This window comes from Bufo bufo, chromosome 11 (genome assembly GCF_905171765.1).
Source record: "Bufo bufo chromosome 11, aBufBuf1.1, whole genome shotgun sequence".
NCBI lineage: Eukaryota > Metazoa > Chordata > Amphibia > Anura > Bufonidae > Bufo > Bufo bufo.
In genome coordinates, this window is record NC_053399.1 from 48,705,760 (window position 1) to 48,722,179 (window position 16,420).

Genomic DNA, 16,420 nt, shown 5'->3' on the forward strand with positions numbered 1-16,420 from the left:
GCGAGCTGTGGATTTTCTGTCTTTTCTGTCACCTGAGGAGCAGATGGACTCCTTATCTGTGCTCTCACATTTTAAACACTCATTAAAGCTCGATCCTTCTTTTACTGATAAGAATGTGGATTAAATAGGTGTTTGACATGTTAGTAGTTTAGATATAAGGGTTATTAGATGGCCAGCACAAAGTGAAAGTACTAATTACACAGCTAGAAAAACAGTTAACCATTTGTGTTCTGCCTCCAGCAGAGAGAGATTCATTTCAATTCATGTCTATTTCATTTCTAATTCATTGTGCTGCAATTTCTCTATTCCTGTAAATATTAGTTAGGTAACAGCACAATCTAGCGGTGGTAAAAATGCATTTCACCTTGTTTTCTTGTGAATAAAGATTATTGCTTTGTGGGAGGTGCAAGGCATTGTGGGTAGTGCAAGGCATTCTGGGAAAGAGAAGCCCAGTCTTCAGTTTACATACAGACTACAGTACATCAGCAGAGCTGGTCAATGCAGTTCTCCTTCTTAAACTCCACCATCTTTGTGCAAGTATATCTGGTGAGTGAGATCTACCTTGTTTCAGGTACATCATGTTATGCAGAGCTGTTTAGCTAGGTATAAGTGTCACTCAGTGAGTTATTTCTGTTAGCTAGCCATGCAATCTATGTATAGGCAGCCATTTTGGACATCTGCTTTCTCTGTCAATGTATTACTGTACATGCTATTCTATGTGTTTTACTTACACAAGCCATTTGTATTCTTGTAGTTTTACCAATTCACAATCCTGTTGCCCAATAAACAAGTTAGACTACAGAAAACAGTCCTCTTATTTGGAAGACAGGAATGGTTTATACTGAATGTCAGACTGCGCACTGTGTGAACGTGTATGAAGACAGTACAATTTGTGAGAGAATGGCTCAACATTTTAATAAAGCCAATATTTAACTATAGAACTGTAGACTCTGGCTGCCATCATACAGGATCCATCCACATAGCAAACATCATTTAAAAAAATGACCTACAGTTCACTAGTGGTAATGCAAAATATTACAGAAAAAGAATTGGAATCATTTTTGGTAACAATTGTCTTATTTCCAACTAGTCCTATTCTATAAAATATTTATCCTCATTTCATATTATTAAAACACATGTAGTGTCCTGCGCTCGCCAATAGTGAATTAAAGCCACTCGACTATGTTATATAGGTCATTATGATATTGTGTCCCATTATACTTGGTAAGATCTTCTGACAGTTTTCTGTATTGATGATATAGCTGCAATCCAGTCTTATTTATTCACCCAAAGATATAGAGAGCCAAAATATAAAAAAAAAAATCAGAAACAGCCCCTCCAACATGTTTCATTGCTGATGCTGCGTCCTCTGGGGCATTGGGGATGCGGCATCGGGACCGCTTGTCTTATGAGGTTTGCCTTGGTGCCTTGGAGGTGCGTTGGCAACATGTACTCGGCTTTGCCTATCGTCTATATCTATGATTTACAGATCTCCCCATAAAACCCTACTTCTATTCCTACAATCTAAGAACCCATGTGAAGGGGTTAAAGTATTTTGTAGTTCTAGTTCAGTGCAATACTCTAACCCAGAATTTTTGACTGTTTTGACAAACACCCCTCCTGCAGCTGTCTTTTGGGGAACATCTGACGGGGATCCCAAGTGTTGGGAAACGCTCTGCGGCTGGATGTTCCTCTGAAATCTCACATGATAGGAGAAGAAAAGTGATGTTCCATTTTGTCAGCAATCCTAACTTGCTCCAGGAAAATGACAGCAGTAACCAAATTCGTTTTCATGGACTAGTTTTCATAATTATCTCCCAGTATGCAGTGTTCTCTACTGGACCCAATACTTCCTCTATGACCTCCTAGGGTGAAGATTAATATGAATGATTTCTGCCCTGCAAGTCCTTGTTTATTATCATATAGCACCTTCTATTCCTCTTCCTCTTTGCAACTGCATTGCTGATGAGATGTAGCATAAAGCTGGTCATTTATGAGCAGAAGATTGTAATTTGCAGGCTTGTCGGGGTGGACACCCACCAGATATTGTATGTTTATTATTTTCCTGTTCTTTGCTGAGACATTAATTTTGAAGGACTGGCTTAAATCGAATGCTCCAAGGCTTGATTTGCGTAAAGTGTTTTTTATGCATCAAATGATTGTGGAAAGACATGATAACATACTGGAAAGAGCCGGCTGATGTTTACTATGAAGAGGCATGGAAGCATTTAATCCATTCATTTCCCCTTTTCAGATAAGATTAGACTGAATTACATACTTGTGTGTGGGACTTTAGGTTCATGGGTATTCCTATCTCAGGCTATTTGTATATGATTGTATATGTATTTATTAGTATAATGTGGGGTGCTATTATTGAGTCACTACTGGGGGTCTCTCTCTGGTCACAGTGAATTTTCTGACTGAAAAAGTTAAAGGGGTTATCCAACCCTTCTAATGCCCCCCAAAACCGGGGCATTTGTCTGTTTCTCTGCATATTTGCATATTATAGTAATTGGGTCCGGACACCTTTCCAGCAGCATCAGACTATGCCGCATCCTGACGGATCAGTAAACACTAGTGTGCATCTAGCCTTAGACTGCAAGTCCAAATAAAGAGGAAGTTAAAAAGCGAGGACAGGAAGTAGTATGCATGGATTGACTTAAAAAAAAAAATATTCCCAGAAATCCATCCGCCGGCCAAATAAAAGATAGAGATTGTTAATATGCAATATTTTTTATTTGGAAGTGTCCCTTTAAATATATATACATGTAGAGTGACTACCTTCTGGTTGAACCAGTAAAAATATAAAGCTGTCCTCTTAGGCCTCTTGCACACTATCCGCAAAAAACGGATACACAAAAAATACGGATGACGTTTGTGTGCATTCCGTATTTTGCGGAACAGGACAGCTGTCCCCTAATAGAACAGTCCTATCCTTGTCCATAATGCGGACAATAATAGGACATGTTCTATTTTTTTGGAGGAACGGAAATACGGAAACGGAATGCACACGGAGTACCTTTCGTTTTCTTTTGCGGGCCCACTGAAATGAATGGTTCTGTAAACGGTCTGCAAAAAAAACGGGATGGACGTGGAAAGAAAATACGTTTGTGTGCCAGAGGTCTTACCCTGCATTTCAAAAGATGCATCTCACTTTAAAGTAAAAGTCTATATATATATTTATTGCACTTTGAGCTCCAATTTTCATAGTTAATAATCCTCTTTATAGATATTATAGGGAATGTGTCATCAGAAAATTACTTATCTAAACAATGATGTTGCTACTTTCAGCATAGTTATTATGATTACACAATGTTAATAAAACTTACATTTTTAGCTAGAACCCATGCTATATACACTGCGTGCAGAATTATTAGGCAAATGAGTATTTTGACCACATCATCCTCTTTATGCATGTTGTCTTACTCCAAGCTGTATAGGCTCGAAAGCCTACTACCAATTAAGCATATTAGGTGATGTGCATCTCTGTAATGAGAAGGGGTGTGGTCTAATGACATCAACACCCTATATTAGGTGTGCATAATTATTAGGCAACTTCCTTTCCTTTGGCAAAATGGGTCAAAAGAAGGACTTGACAGGCTCAGAAAAGTCAAAAATAGTGAGATATCTTGCAGAGGGATGCAGCACTCTTAAAATTGCAAAGCTTCTGAAGCGTGATCATCGAACAATCAAGCGTTTCATTCAAAATAGTCAACAGGGTCGCAAGAAGCGTGTGGAAAAACCAAGGCGCAAAATAACTGCCCATGAACTGAGAAAAGTCAAGCGTGCAGCTGCCAAAATGCCACTTGCCACCAGTTTGGCCATATTTCAGAGCTGCAACATCACTGGAGTGCCCAAAAGCAGAAGGTGTGCAATACTCAGAGACATGGCCAAGGTAAGAAAGGCTGAAAGACGACCACCACTGAACAAGACACACAAGCTGAAACGTCAAGACTGGGCCAAGAAATATCTCAAGACTGATTTTTCTAAGGTTTTATGGACTGATGAAATGAGAGTGAGTCTTGATGGGCCAGATGGATGGGCCCGTGGCTGGATTGGTAAAGGGCAGGGAGCTCCAGTCCGACTCAGACGCCAGCAAGGTGGAGGTGGAGTACTGGTTTGGGCTGGTATCATCAAAGATGAGCTTGTGGGGCCTTTTCGGGTTGAGGATGGAGTCAAGCTCAACTCCCAGTCCTACTGCCAGTTTCTGGAAGACACCTTCTTCAAGCAGTGGTACAGGAAGAAGTCTGCATCCTTCAAGAAAAACATGATTTTCATGCAGGACAATGCTCCATCACACGCGTCCAAGTACTCCACAGCGTGGCTGGCAAGAAAGGGTATAAAAGAAGAAAATCTAATGACATGGCCTCCTTGTTCACCTGATCTGAACCCCATTGAGAACCTGTGGTCCATCATCAAATGTGAGATTTACAAGGAGGGAAAACAGTACACCTCTCTGAACAGTGTCTGGGAGGCTGTGGTTGCTGCTGCACGCAATGTTGATGGTGAACAGATCAAAACACTGACAGAATCCATGGATGGCAGGCTTTTGAGTGTCCTTGCAAAGAAAGGTGGCTATATTGGTCACTGATTTGTTTTTGTTTTGTTTTTGAATGTCAGAAATGTATATTTGTGAATGTTGAGATGTTATATTGGTTTCACTGGTAAAAATAAATAATTGAAATGGGTATATATTTGTTTTTTGTTAAGTTGCCTAATAATTATGCACAGTAATAGTCACCTGCACACACAGATATCCCCCTAAAATAGCTAAAACTAAAAACAAACTAAAAACTACTTCCAAAAATATTCAGCTTTGATATTAATGAGTTTTTTGGGTTCATTGAGAACATGGTTGTTGTTCAATAATAAAATTAATCCTCAAAAATACAACTTGCCTAATAATTCTGCACTCCCTGTATATGACTTTCATCAATAATGCTGAAAATGTATGAATAACTTCTTTTTGCACATTATATACTTACTGTTGGAATTTTTTTTTTCCTATTTTCATGTTATAATTGTGATGCTTTTAAAATGAAAAAACTCAATAAAAAGATTTTTACAAGAAAATTACTTATTGTTTAAATCACATTTTTTATGTTAAACATATTTGTTTTAGAATTTTTGGTGAGTTTTTAATTTTATTTTCAATGTCACTATATTTTAAAAAAAAATGTGTATAATCCTGCAATTCTCACACTGGCCACTAGGGATAATAATAGGTTATGATTTCTTGTTCTGTACAGGTAATTTTTCAGTACCCATTATCGACAAAGGAAGAATTACAATAACCAGTAACTACCCTAGTATAGATAACACAGGATCTATCATTCACAATAGGTGATATCACAGCTTATCTACTCCCTCCTGACCTCTGCACATGTCACACAGCATGCCTAGAAAACTCTCCTATAGAAGTCAATGAGGTCCTATCCATTGTGTCTATGGCCCATGTAGCTGCTCCCAAATGATAGGAAGTCTTAAAATATTTTAGGCCTAGTAGCCAGGGTGAAAATTACAGGATTACATAAATATTTTTTTTAAATATAGTGACATGGGGAAAAAACTAAATTTCCCCAAAAAAATGTTTAAGGCTATTTTGACACTTGCGGCAAGGTGATCCGGCAAGCAGTTCCATCGTTGGAACTGCCCGCCGGATCCGCGCGATCTGGATGTGACTGAAAGCATTCGTGAGACGCATCTGGATGCGGATCCGTCTCACAAATGCATTGCAAGAACGGATCCGTCTCTCCGCTTGTCATGTGGACAGACGGAACCGTCTTGTACTTTTTTCACATTTTTACCAATCTGCGCATGCGCAGATCGGAAGGACGGATCCGGCATTCCGGTATTTTGAATGCCAGATCCTGCACTAATACATTCCTATGGGCTAGTCTTCCGTTGTTTTCACTGGAGATAAAACTGTAGCATGCTACGGTTTTATCTTTTGCCTGATCAGTCAAAATGACTGAATTGAAGACATCCTGATGCATCCTGAACAGATCAGAATGCATTGGGATATACCTGATCAGTTCTTTTCCGGTATTGAGCCCCTAGGACGAAACTCTATGCCGGAAAAGAAAAATGCTAGTGTGAAAGTAGCCTAACATCGAAAGGTAATTTTAAATAATAGGTCATTTTCTGATGAAACACTCCACGCTAGGGAGGAGTTCACAACATACTTTTACACATTGATGCAATCTTGGAGTATGCCGTCACTTTCTTAGCTTACCCTACAGTGGGCTGAATGTTATCATTTTTGACTATAAAGTGAACCCAAGGCCACTATTATACATTGAAAATTTTTTAACTTTAGACTAGAACTATATAAAAAACATGTCCTCTCAAAATAAAAAAAAGATTAAAGAAAAATTATTTGATGACCTACACTGATAAAGCAAGTCCTAACATATACAAGTCCGATATAGCTGCTGGAAGCAGTAAATGACTTAAAGGAGTTGGCCACTTCCTGGCTACTGTTGATCAATGTGTTTGTAAGATGACTATGTGACACTAATACAGTCTTTGTTGATATTTTGCACTATGTCCTTTAATTCATAAGGTATTCTCCTATTTTGGCCAAGTCATTTGTGCTGCCCACACAGAGGTCCTGTCTATAAAATGGCTACTGATGGGGAGTCATGTGACCAGACAAATCACTGTTAAAATACATTGCCCAACTCTCAATATTGCAAGTGATCATGGCAGATGTATTTGTGTGGAGGAGGCTGAGTAATGTGTTTGGAGTTATTTTGTCTGGACCCTCCATCAACGGCCATTGTATGGGTAGGTCTCCTGTGTGGACACAACAAAGAAGCATAACTTACCGTATGAAATAAAGCAAACCGCACAGAAGATCAACAAAGGCTATATTAGTAATTGTCATATACTAGTCTTACATACACATTAGTCAACAGTGGCCGGAAAGTGACCAACCCTTTTAACATGGGGACAGGGGCTTCTTCTGTGTCCTGTACAAGAAATTTACAAAATCTAACTCCAGCTTCAAAAGACAATATTCTATTATTAAAATTGTATAATTTATTACATGTATAGCTTGTTCCATATTTAGCCACAGGAAAACCCTTTTTTTTCCCCAGAATTTGTATTCCAATAAATAATCAGCTCGATTATTTACCTGATGGTTATGAAAAGTCTGATGTTACCATTTTAAATGCAATTTGTGAATGAGTTGAAGTGTGGGAAAAATCCTGTTGTCAGAAGTTAATGGCCTTCATGGCCCTTGCCGCTACTAGCCAGCCAATCAGAACACGCTTTGTAGTTCTCTAGGTGTCTTGCTGCCCATGCTGATCGGATGCTTCTTTCAGCCAATCACACGTTCTGCAGATCCGCAATGTATGTGGCTTTGTAGATCGAATGTGGTTTCAAATTACAATTTCCCAGGAAAATATTGTCCCCATATAGATCTACATTAAAGGAGTATTCCCATTTTGTTGATTACATTTAAAGGGGTTGTGTCACTTCAGTAACTAGCATTTATTATGTAGAGAATAATAATGTATTGTGATTGTCCATATTGCTTCCTTTTCTGGCTGGATTCATTTTTCCTTTACATTATACACTGCTCGTTTCCATAGTTACGACCACCCTGCAAGCCATGTCTATATGGATCACGTATAGACTGTTTAGTCTAAACGTCCCTTTAGGCTCATTAGCGATAATCTGCGGTGCCTCCGATTACCCAGGTAATAGAATCATTTGTGCTGTCACCTAAATTAACGTTTGCCGGCAGCAGATCGCTAGTGATGGCATTAGTGATCGCTCCTCTCCATACTGTGAAGGAGATCGCTGCGTGTAAATGCTTCCTCCTTGACAATCGCTTGCTACATCGAGCCATGTAAAGGGGCTTTTAGAATAGACCATCAGTGTTATATCCTGGAAAATTCTTCTGATTATTACATTAATTTTAGAGGAATTCCTGGTTTTATGATAAAGACCCGCCCATCACTGAGTATTCTGTCATATCTGATAATCTGGCAACTCCGTGATACCAAGGATTTTTTTGGGTGGGTTGTAGACAAATATCGTCATTCATTCATAAGAATAAATAAGTGGGTCATACTACGACCTATTTAAGATTTAATACTACCAATCTTTAGGCAAATTCTTAGAAAAAAGTATTATTTTGTTACATTTTACTTTTTTGAGATCTGCTGATGTTTTAAACATCCTAAATATATATTTTTTATTCCATCTTCTAGGTGACTCCTTCACTCAGTTCCGATTTGCTGATGAAAAGGACTGGGCTGCTGAGAATCTGAGTATTAAACAGGTAAGTCCCTTGTCTGTGTGTATCAGAAGTGATACTATGTACAGTCGTGGCCAAAAGTTTTGAGCATTACATAAATATTGGAAATTGGAAAAGTTGCTGCTTAAGTTTTTATAATAGCAATTTGCATATACTCCAGAATGTTATGAAGAGTGATCAGATGAATTGCATAGTCCTTCTTTGCCATGAAAATTAACTTAATCCCAAAAAAACCTTTCCACTGCATTTCATTGCTGTCATTAAAGGACCTGCTGAAATCATTTAAGTAATCGTCTTGTTAACTCAGGTGAGAATGTTGACGAGCACAAGGCTGGAGATCATTATGTCAGGCTGATTGGGTTAAAATGGCAGACTTGACATGTTAAAAGGAGGGTGATGCTTGAAATCATTGTTCTTCCATTGTTAACCATGGTGACCTGCAAAGAAATGCGTGCAGCCATCATTGCGTTGCATAAAAATGCCTTCACAGGCAAGGATATTGTGGCTACTAAGATTGCACCTCAATCAACAATTTTTAGGATCATCAAGAACTTCAAGGAAAGAGGTTCAATTCTTGTTAAGAAGGCTTCAGGGCGTCCAAGAAAGTCCAGCAAGCGCCAGGATCGTCTCCTAAAGAGGATTCAGCTGCGGGATCAGAGTGCCACCAGTGCAGATCTTGCTCAGGAATGGCAGCAGGCAGGTGTGAGCACATCTGCACGCACAGTGAGGCGAAGACTTTTGGAAGATGGCCTGGTGTCAAGAAGGGCAGCAAAGAAGCCACTTCTCTCCAAAAAAAACATCAGGGACAGATTGATCTTCTGCAGAAAGTATGGTGAATGGACTGCTGAGGACTGGGGCAAAGTCATATTCTCCGATGAAGCCTCTTTCCGATTGTTTGGGGCATCTGAAAAAAGGCTTGTCCGGAGAAGAAAAGGTGAGCGCTACCATCAGTCCTGTGTCATTCCAACAGTAAAGCATCCTGAGATCATTCATGTGTGGGGTTGCTTTTCATCCAAGGGAGTGGGCTCACTCACAATTTTGCCCAAAAACACAGCCATGAATAAAGAATGGCACCAAAACACCCTCCAACAGCAACTTCTTCCAACAATCCAACAACAGTTTGGTGAAGAACAATGCATTTTCCAGCACAATGGAGCACCGTGCCATAAGGCAAAAGTGATAACTAAGTGGCTCGGGGACCAAAACGTTGACATTTTGGGTCCATGGCCTGGAAACTCCCCAGATCTTAATCCCATTGAGAACTTGTGGTCAATCCTCAAGAGGCGGGTGGACAAACAAAAACCCACTAATTCTGACAAACTCCAAGAAGTGATTATGAAAGAATGGGTTGCTATCAGTCAGGAATTGGTCCAGAAGTAGATTGAGAGCATGCCCAGTCGAATTGCAGAGGTCCTGAAAAAGAAGGGCCAACACTGCAAATACTGACTCTTTGCATAAATGTCATGTAATTGTCGATAAAAGCCTTTGAAACGTATGAAGTGCGTGTAATTATATTTCACTACATCACAGGAACAACTGAAACAAAGATCTAAAAGCAGTTTAGCAGCAAACTTTGTGAAAACTAATATTTGTGTCATTCTCAAAACTTTTGGCCACGACTGTACACAGGACTCGTCTCTGTTCTATACTCAGAGCTGTTTCTAGGGGTGGGCGGGCCGGGCTGGGGGTCTGCCTAAAAAGCCTCCAGGGGTTAACAACACCTTTAAGGCCATATGTAGTTCCTTATATCATCTGATATGTGGTAGATGGTAACATTTTCTCTTGACATATGTTGTTATCTAACCAAGAACTTTGAAGTAGGGACTGAAATGTCTGAGTTTCACCATGTAATGCTTCATATCCTCTAAGGTGAAGCTGCCGGTTGGTTGTGGGAGGCAGTGGACAATCTAATAGTTATCCCCTATGCTGTGAATAAGGGATAACTTTATATATTTGGAATAACCCATTTAAAGGGATTTTCAGCTTTTTTTTATATTGATGGTCAATTCTCAGAATAGGTAATCAATTTCAGATCGGGTGGGGGTGCCTGATCACCTGTTTGAAGAGAACGTAGCACTTGTACGAGCTCTGCCTTCTCTTTCAATGGTAACATTACATAGTGACATGCATGGGAAACTACCAATACTGCACACTCAAAGAAAGCAGGGAACCTTCATTTTACTTTACTTTCAGTCACAAAAAATACAGAAGGGGTTATTTTATAAAATCTGAAGGATGAAGGATCCAGGGGTATGACAAACTCTCCTGGTGACCAAGGTTTTACCACCCTTGGTCCTTAAAGTTCAGCATGATAGAAGTCAGATAATCAATAATTGTCCACTGCCTCCCACAACCAACCGGCAGCTTCACCTTAGAGGATATGAAGCATTACATGGTGAAACTCAGACATTTCAGTCCCTACTTCAAAGTTCTTGGTTAGATAACAACATATGTCAAGAGTAAATGTTACCATCTACCACATATCAGATGATATAAGGAACTACATATGGCCTTAAAGGTGTTGTTAACCCCTGGAGGCTTTTTAGGCAGACCCCCAGCCCAGCCCGCCCACCCCTAGAAACGGCCCTGAGTATAGAACAGAGACGAGTCCTGTGATAAATCTGGAGATAGCCAAGTACAACAGACAATCTAATAGTTGTCTGTTGTACTTGGCTATCTCCAGATTTATCACATAAACGAATGGAGCAGCCGCACGCTTACCCGGCTGGCCGCACTCTGATTATTTCAGGGGGCCCCTGTTCTCGTGATCAGTGGGGGTCCCCGCGATCTAATAAATCATCCCCTATCCTGTGGATATGGAATAACGCTACATAACTGGAATGCCCATTAAGGATGATTCCACGTCTTGATTACTGCACTCTCATTCTCACAGTCCGCTTGGAAGAGAGTGAATTACGGAGCCTTCTAAAGCTTGCCTGTGAACTATAATGTAGCAAGAAGCCAGGTGTGTGCGGAGCTGTCTGCCAGGAGATAAGACCATATGACAGCCAAGTGGCAGGGATTCAAGAGATGGTTAGAGAAATTAGATGTGATCTGTAATCTGCAATCATTAGCCGCCGCTCTGCTGACTTTGGTGGCTTGTGTTACGGAGTTCCAGGAATGTCCATGTCTTGCTGTAGAAGTGGCTGCAGATAAGCAGCTGCATGTATCATGAGCTTTAATTCTCACCCGAGACACGGTGAACTTTAAAAGCGCAGCTGAGGGACAGTTAGCTGTCGCCTTTAATCCCAGAGGTTCTGTCTGCATTACTTAGCATTTCACTTCATGATGCAGCTGCATACTAATAGGATGCCAGTGATGATTTCAGAAATGCGGAAGGTTGATGGGCAGCTCTCTTTGACTGTACAGTACATCTCTGTGCTATGCCGAGGCGGGGCTCTCTGTATAAATATTAATATATGGATTTGGTTAGACGGTGGACATATTCATTAGACGGGTATTGCTTTCAAATGCTGTCGTTTTTTTCTTCTTCTCAGTTATACTCATTAGAGATGAGCGAATTTCATATTTTGAAATTCATTCACACTTCGTTTGTAAAAGGTGAATTGCTTGATGGATTCCGTTACCACGGACCATAACGCAATTCTATGAATGAATGCATAGCGGAATGCCTTTAAGAAGCATTCCGTTATTCATTCCGTCATAATAGAAGTCTATGGCCTGCATAACGGATCCGTCCCGTTTCCGTTATGCAGGGGAGCCCTCAGGGGAGACAGTTTGGATGACGTTTTAATGTGTGTGTGCAGTTTTCTTTTTCCTCCACATAGCATTGTGCATCTTGCTAAAAAGTTGCACTTTTGTCTCATTTGTCCATAGAACTTCGTCCCAGAAGCATTGTGGAACATTGTGATGATATCTGAGCAAACATGATATGGGTGGCAGTTTTAGGGTAATCTTAACAGGATATATATACAATCTACAAAACAATTGCGTGGTGTTAAAGGGCAGGAAGTGCTCAACCCCATATACAGTTGTGCATCTATACCCAGGGGAGCAGATCCTGCACTTGTGGCCCGTTGCTAATGGCGATCCCCAGAAAAAATGCATACAGTGGAGGATGCACGCAGCGGACCACAAGTACCACAAAAAGAAATCCTACACAAGATAAAAAAATGTGTGGATGTAAATAGCTATATGAAATAAACATTAATAAGAAAGGTGCACTACTGTGGATGCAAACAACCAAATCTGACTAAACCCTCAAACGGGTGTTAAAATTGAGAATTTAGCCAATATATCCTTATATTAAGGACATATCTGAGCCCGAGCACCGCGCCAAGGTATCTTAAGTATCTCGGGACTTAACGCTAACCTACCTGTGCCGTATGGGCAATACCAGGAGCCAGTGGGCAAATTACAGGAACGTAAGGTTCGACTCACAGCAAACTCCCAGTTACCTCCAGCATGCAGCTATGCTTGCAATGGGAGGAGGGAGGAGGCTGTGAGTCCGACCCAAGACTCACTGATAAGGACCAGGCCTCACAGGTGCACCTAAATGTTGCATTTTACTATCTTGTGTAGGATGTCTTTTTGTGGTACTTGTGGTCCGCTGCGGGCATCCTCTACTGTATGCATTTTTGCTGGGGATCGCCATTAGCAACAGGCCACAAGTGCAGGATCTGCCCCCCCCCCCCCCCCGGTATAGATGCACAACTGCATATGGGGTTGAGCACTTCCTGCCTTTTAACACCACGCCATTTTTTGTAGTTTGTATATAGATATGCTTGGAGGTATATAAACTCCAAATTTAATTTTGTGCCTGATTCTCATCCACAGGCAACATTTAGGTGCACCTGTGAGGCCTGGGCCTTATAAGTCAGTCTTGGGTGGCACTCACAGCCTCCTCCCATTGCAAGCATAGCTGCATGCTGGAGGTAACTGGGAGTTTGCTGTGAGTCGGACCTTACGCTCCTGTAATTTGCCCACTGGCTCCTGGTATTGCCGCACAGGTAGGTTAGCGTTAGGTCCCGAGATACTTAAGATACCTTGGCGTGGTGCTCAGGCTCAGACATGTCTTTTAATATAAGTGTAAAGGCCGATTCATTGGCCTGTATTTGTGGGAGGGGCTTGGCCACCTACTTCAACGGCCGGCGCCCTCCCACATGTGTACGACGTGCAGAGTTTCGCAGGAAGCGTGCGCTCGTACCTGGCAGTCCGAGTCAGCAGGCAAGGTGAGTGGACGTCCGTGCGGCGGTCGGCCCTTTGGTAAGCAGGGGCCCCCATGCGCCGGACCACTGCGTTGCTACATTAGGCACAGCGGGGGGTTGGGCCTCGACAGGACGAGGGATCCCTCCTGCCCGTTCTGCAGCGGTACCCCTTCAGCCTCCGGCGGGGGGGGGGGGGTGGAGCCCCACGGAGACAGCGCTCCCCTCCTCCGCCGCCCAGGTCACGAACGCGGCATTGCTCTCCGGCGGAGGGCGGGGCCCATGGTCACGAGAGGACCTCACCCCGCCCGCCTCCTCCGCCTGCCTCCACCCCCAAATGTTCAGCCAGTGCTGCCCCGCTCCCTCACGTGGTGGGCGTGCGCTATCAGCGGTGGGCCGGCTCCCCTAGCTGAGGGGAGGCACCCCTGCAACGAGCACCCTGCCGGGGAGCGGGGCGGCACCACGTGGCTCCTCCTCCCACGACGTAGGGGTGGGGCTGAGCCACACAGGCTTCCCCTATCCCAGGTTTTGCCAGGGGGCAGCGCCGTTTCCCCACGTGGTGGAGGTGCCCAGCCGGCGGTGGGTCGGCCCCTCATGGAAAGGGGGGCACCCCCGCACTGGGCACCCCATCAGGGAGCGGTGGGGCCCCCTACGTGGCACGTCCTCAATTGGTAAAGGGGGGGAGGCTATGTCTTATAAGGCCTCCCCCTATCCCAGTTCATGCCAGGGGGCAGCGCCGTTTCCTCACGTGGTGGAGATGCCCAGCCGGCGGTGGGTCGGCCCCTCAAGCGAAGGGGGGCACCCCCGCACTGAGCACTCCATCAGGGACCGGTGAGGCCCCCCACGCGGCATTTCTAGTTTATCGGCAAGGTTGGGCCCTCGCTGCCGGGGGTCCCCCCTGTGCCGGTTTCATGCCAGAGGGCTGCGCTGCTCCCCGCGCGGTAGGAGTGCTCAGCCGGCGGGCGGGCCAGCCCTTGGACGGAGGGGGCCCCCCCGCACTGAGCACCCTATCAGGGACACGCGTTAGCTCTCCACGTGGCGCCCAAATCGTGTTTGCGTGGGGCGTCAGCCGTTGCCCAAAGGTCTCCCCCCACTTGGTTCACGGTGCCAGGGAGCTCTGCGCTCCCCACACGGTTACCGTGGAGCACGGTGGGGGACGCAATGGCCCGCTCCTCGCCCACACCTAAAGTCTGGCACGGGCCGCCGTGCCGCTTAGATAGGTAGGGGTTCATCACTGACGCCAGGTAGAGCCAGGGGGTGGTCTACGTCGATCAACACCTACTCCCATCCATCGGTTAAACCTTCAACTCACAGCTCACGTTCCATTAGTTGAGCCTTACGCATTGACTGGTTTTCTTTTGTGTTGTTTTGTTGTTGTTTTCCAGGTTCGAAAGAGTTTATAAAACAGAGAGAATTTGGTTTGGATCTCATTTGATTTTTTCCTTGTCAAACAAGGTAGTGGGGGTACACGTTGGGGGACGGGGAGGTGCTGGCCGTTAGCAGGGTTGTGTCTCATGCACTATTTTACGTACAGGTTGTTCTATTTTTCATTAAACTTCCGTGGGGGTCAGAGTATAGAGTTTCTCAGTTGGTAAGTACGTCAGGTCTCCTTGCATGGACTTCCGGGTGGCGGTTCCTGGCCACTCCTTCACGGCTCTTCTGGTGTTAGTGTGCGTACCTCACAGGGACAGTGCACCCTTTCCATTACGTTGTTAAAACAGCTTCACGGATATCGGTGGTCATCCAGGTTAGTCGGTCACCTTACGTTACTGTTTTCACAGCTGTGATGTCGCACGCGTCAGACATTGTCGAAGCGTCAGTGGACGAGAACGTAGCAGGGACATCCGAAGGGGGCAGTATACCATCCCTGCGTGCTTGGACCATCCCCAGGCTTATGGCGGAGCTGACAAGGCGGGGCGTCCCTTTCCCGGCATCTGCCAGAAAAGCGGAACTATATCGGCTATGGAAAGACTCCCTGGTGCCCAGTAGTAATGATCCCCCTGCGACCACGATGCAAACTTCGCTGACTCAGATACACGTCATGCTGAACAGTCTGACGTCTGCCGTCACTTCCATGCAGGCGAGATTGGAGTCAATCGAGGCTCGCAGCTCAGTCTTACCAGTTTCCTCCCCCGAGGTTCCGGTCGCCTCCACCTCTGCCATAGCGGACATTCGTACTGTCCAGTCCGTCCCCAACGTGACTCCATCCCATTTTGTCCCGATCAACATCAGGAAAGACATCCTAGAGGGTAGGGATGTCAATCTCGCATCACTACTGATAGCCTCCAGGGACCTGTCTGACAACAAGGTCATAGCTTGCGGGGAAGTGTCGGTGGTGCTAAGAAGCCGCGACCACCGGCTCAACCGCAAATTAACCATCCCGGAGTTCGTCATGGCGTTTAGCCTTTTCAGGGATGTTATTTGCACTGCCAGGCCGGACAGGAGGGAGGAACTAGACCTGTATCTTTTTCGGGTCACAGAATTGGGTCATAGGTATGGAGGGAACGCATTCTATGATTATCACTGTTCATTCTCAGCCAAAGCGGCAGCGGCTCTCTCCCAATTCCAACACGTCACAGACTGGTCCAACCTAGACACCGAGTTATTCTGCAGACACTTTGCAGGCCTGAAAGCTCCCTCCTGTTCCGCCTGTCAGTCTATCTTCCACTCTGTTGAGTGGTGCCATAAGTCCGCTGTCAGCACGGCGTCTTACCCCTCCAGCTCTGCAGCTGGACCACTCGACGTCTTCAGACCCCCCAATTCGGTAGATAAGCTGGGCCGACCCATCGTTCAGCTAGGAAGGGCCCAGATATGTAACAATTTTAATTACGCGTCTTGTAATTTCGGGCAATGCCGTCTGTTACATATCTGTACCAACTGTTTCAGGGCCCACCCCCGAGTAGCATGCTCATTAAAATCGGTGAAGAATCACATGAGTGTGGTCAATACTAGCTGTTTACAAGAGTACTTGCGAGGTCACCAC

At 44.1% G+C, this 16,420-nt stretch overlaps 1 protein-coding gene across 1 annotated transcript in view; it reads left to right on the forward strand.

The window, feature by feature from the left end:
- AVEN (apoptosis and caspase activation inhibitor) overlaps positions 1-16,420 on the forward strand; it is a 539,051-nt gene that overhangs the window by 489,088 nt on the left and 33,543 nt on the right. Inside the window, exon 3 of the mRNA XM_040412590.1 lies at positions 8,226-8,296. Coding sequence (XP_040268524.1) covers positions 8,226-8,296 — 71 coding nt within the window. The remainder of the gene's footprint in view (positions 1-8,225; positions 8,297-16,420) is intronic.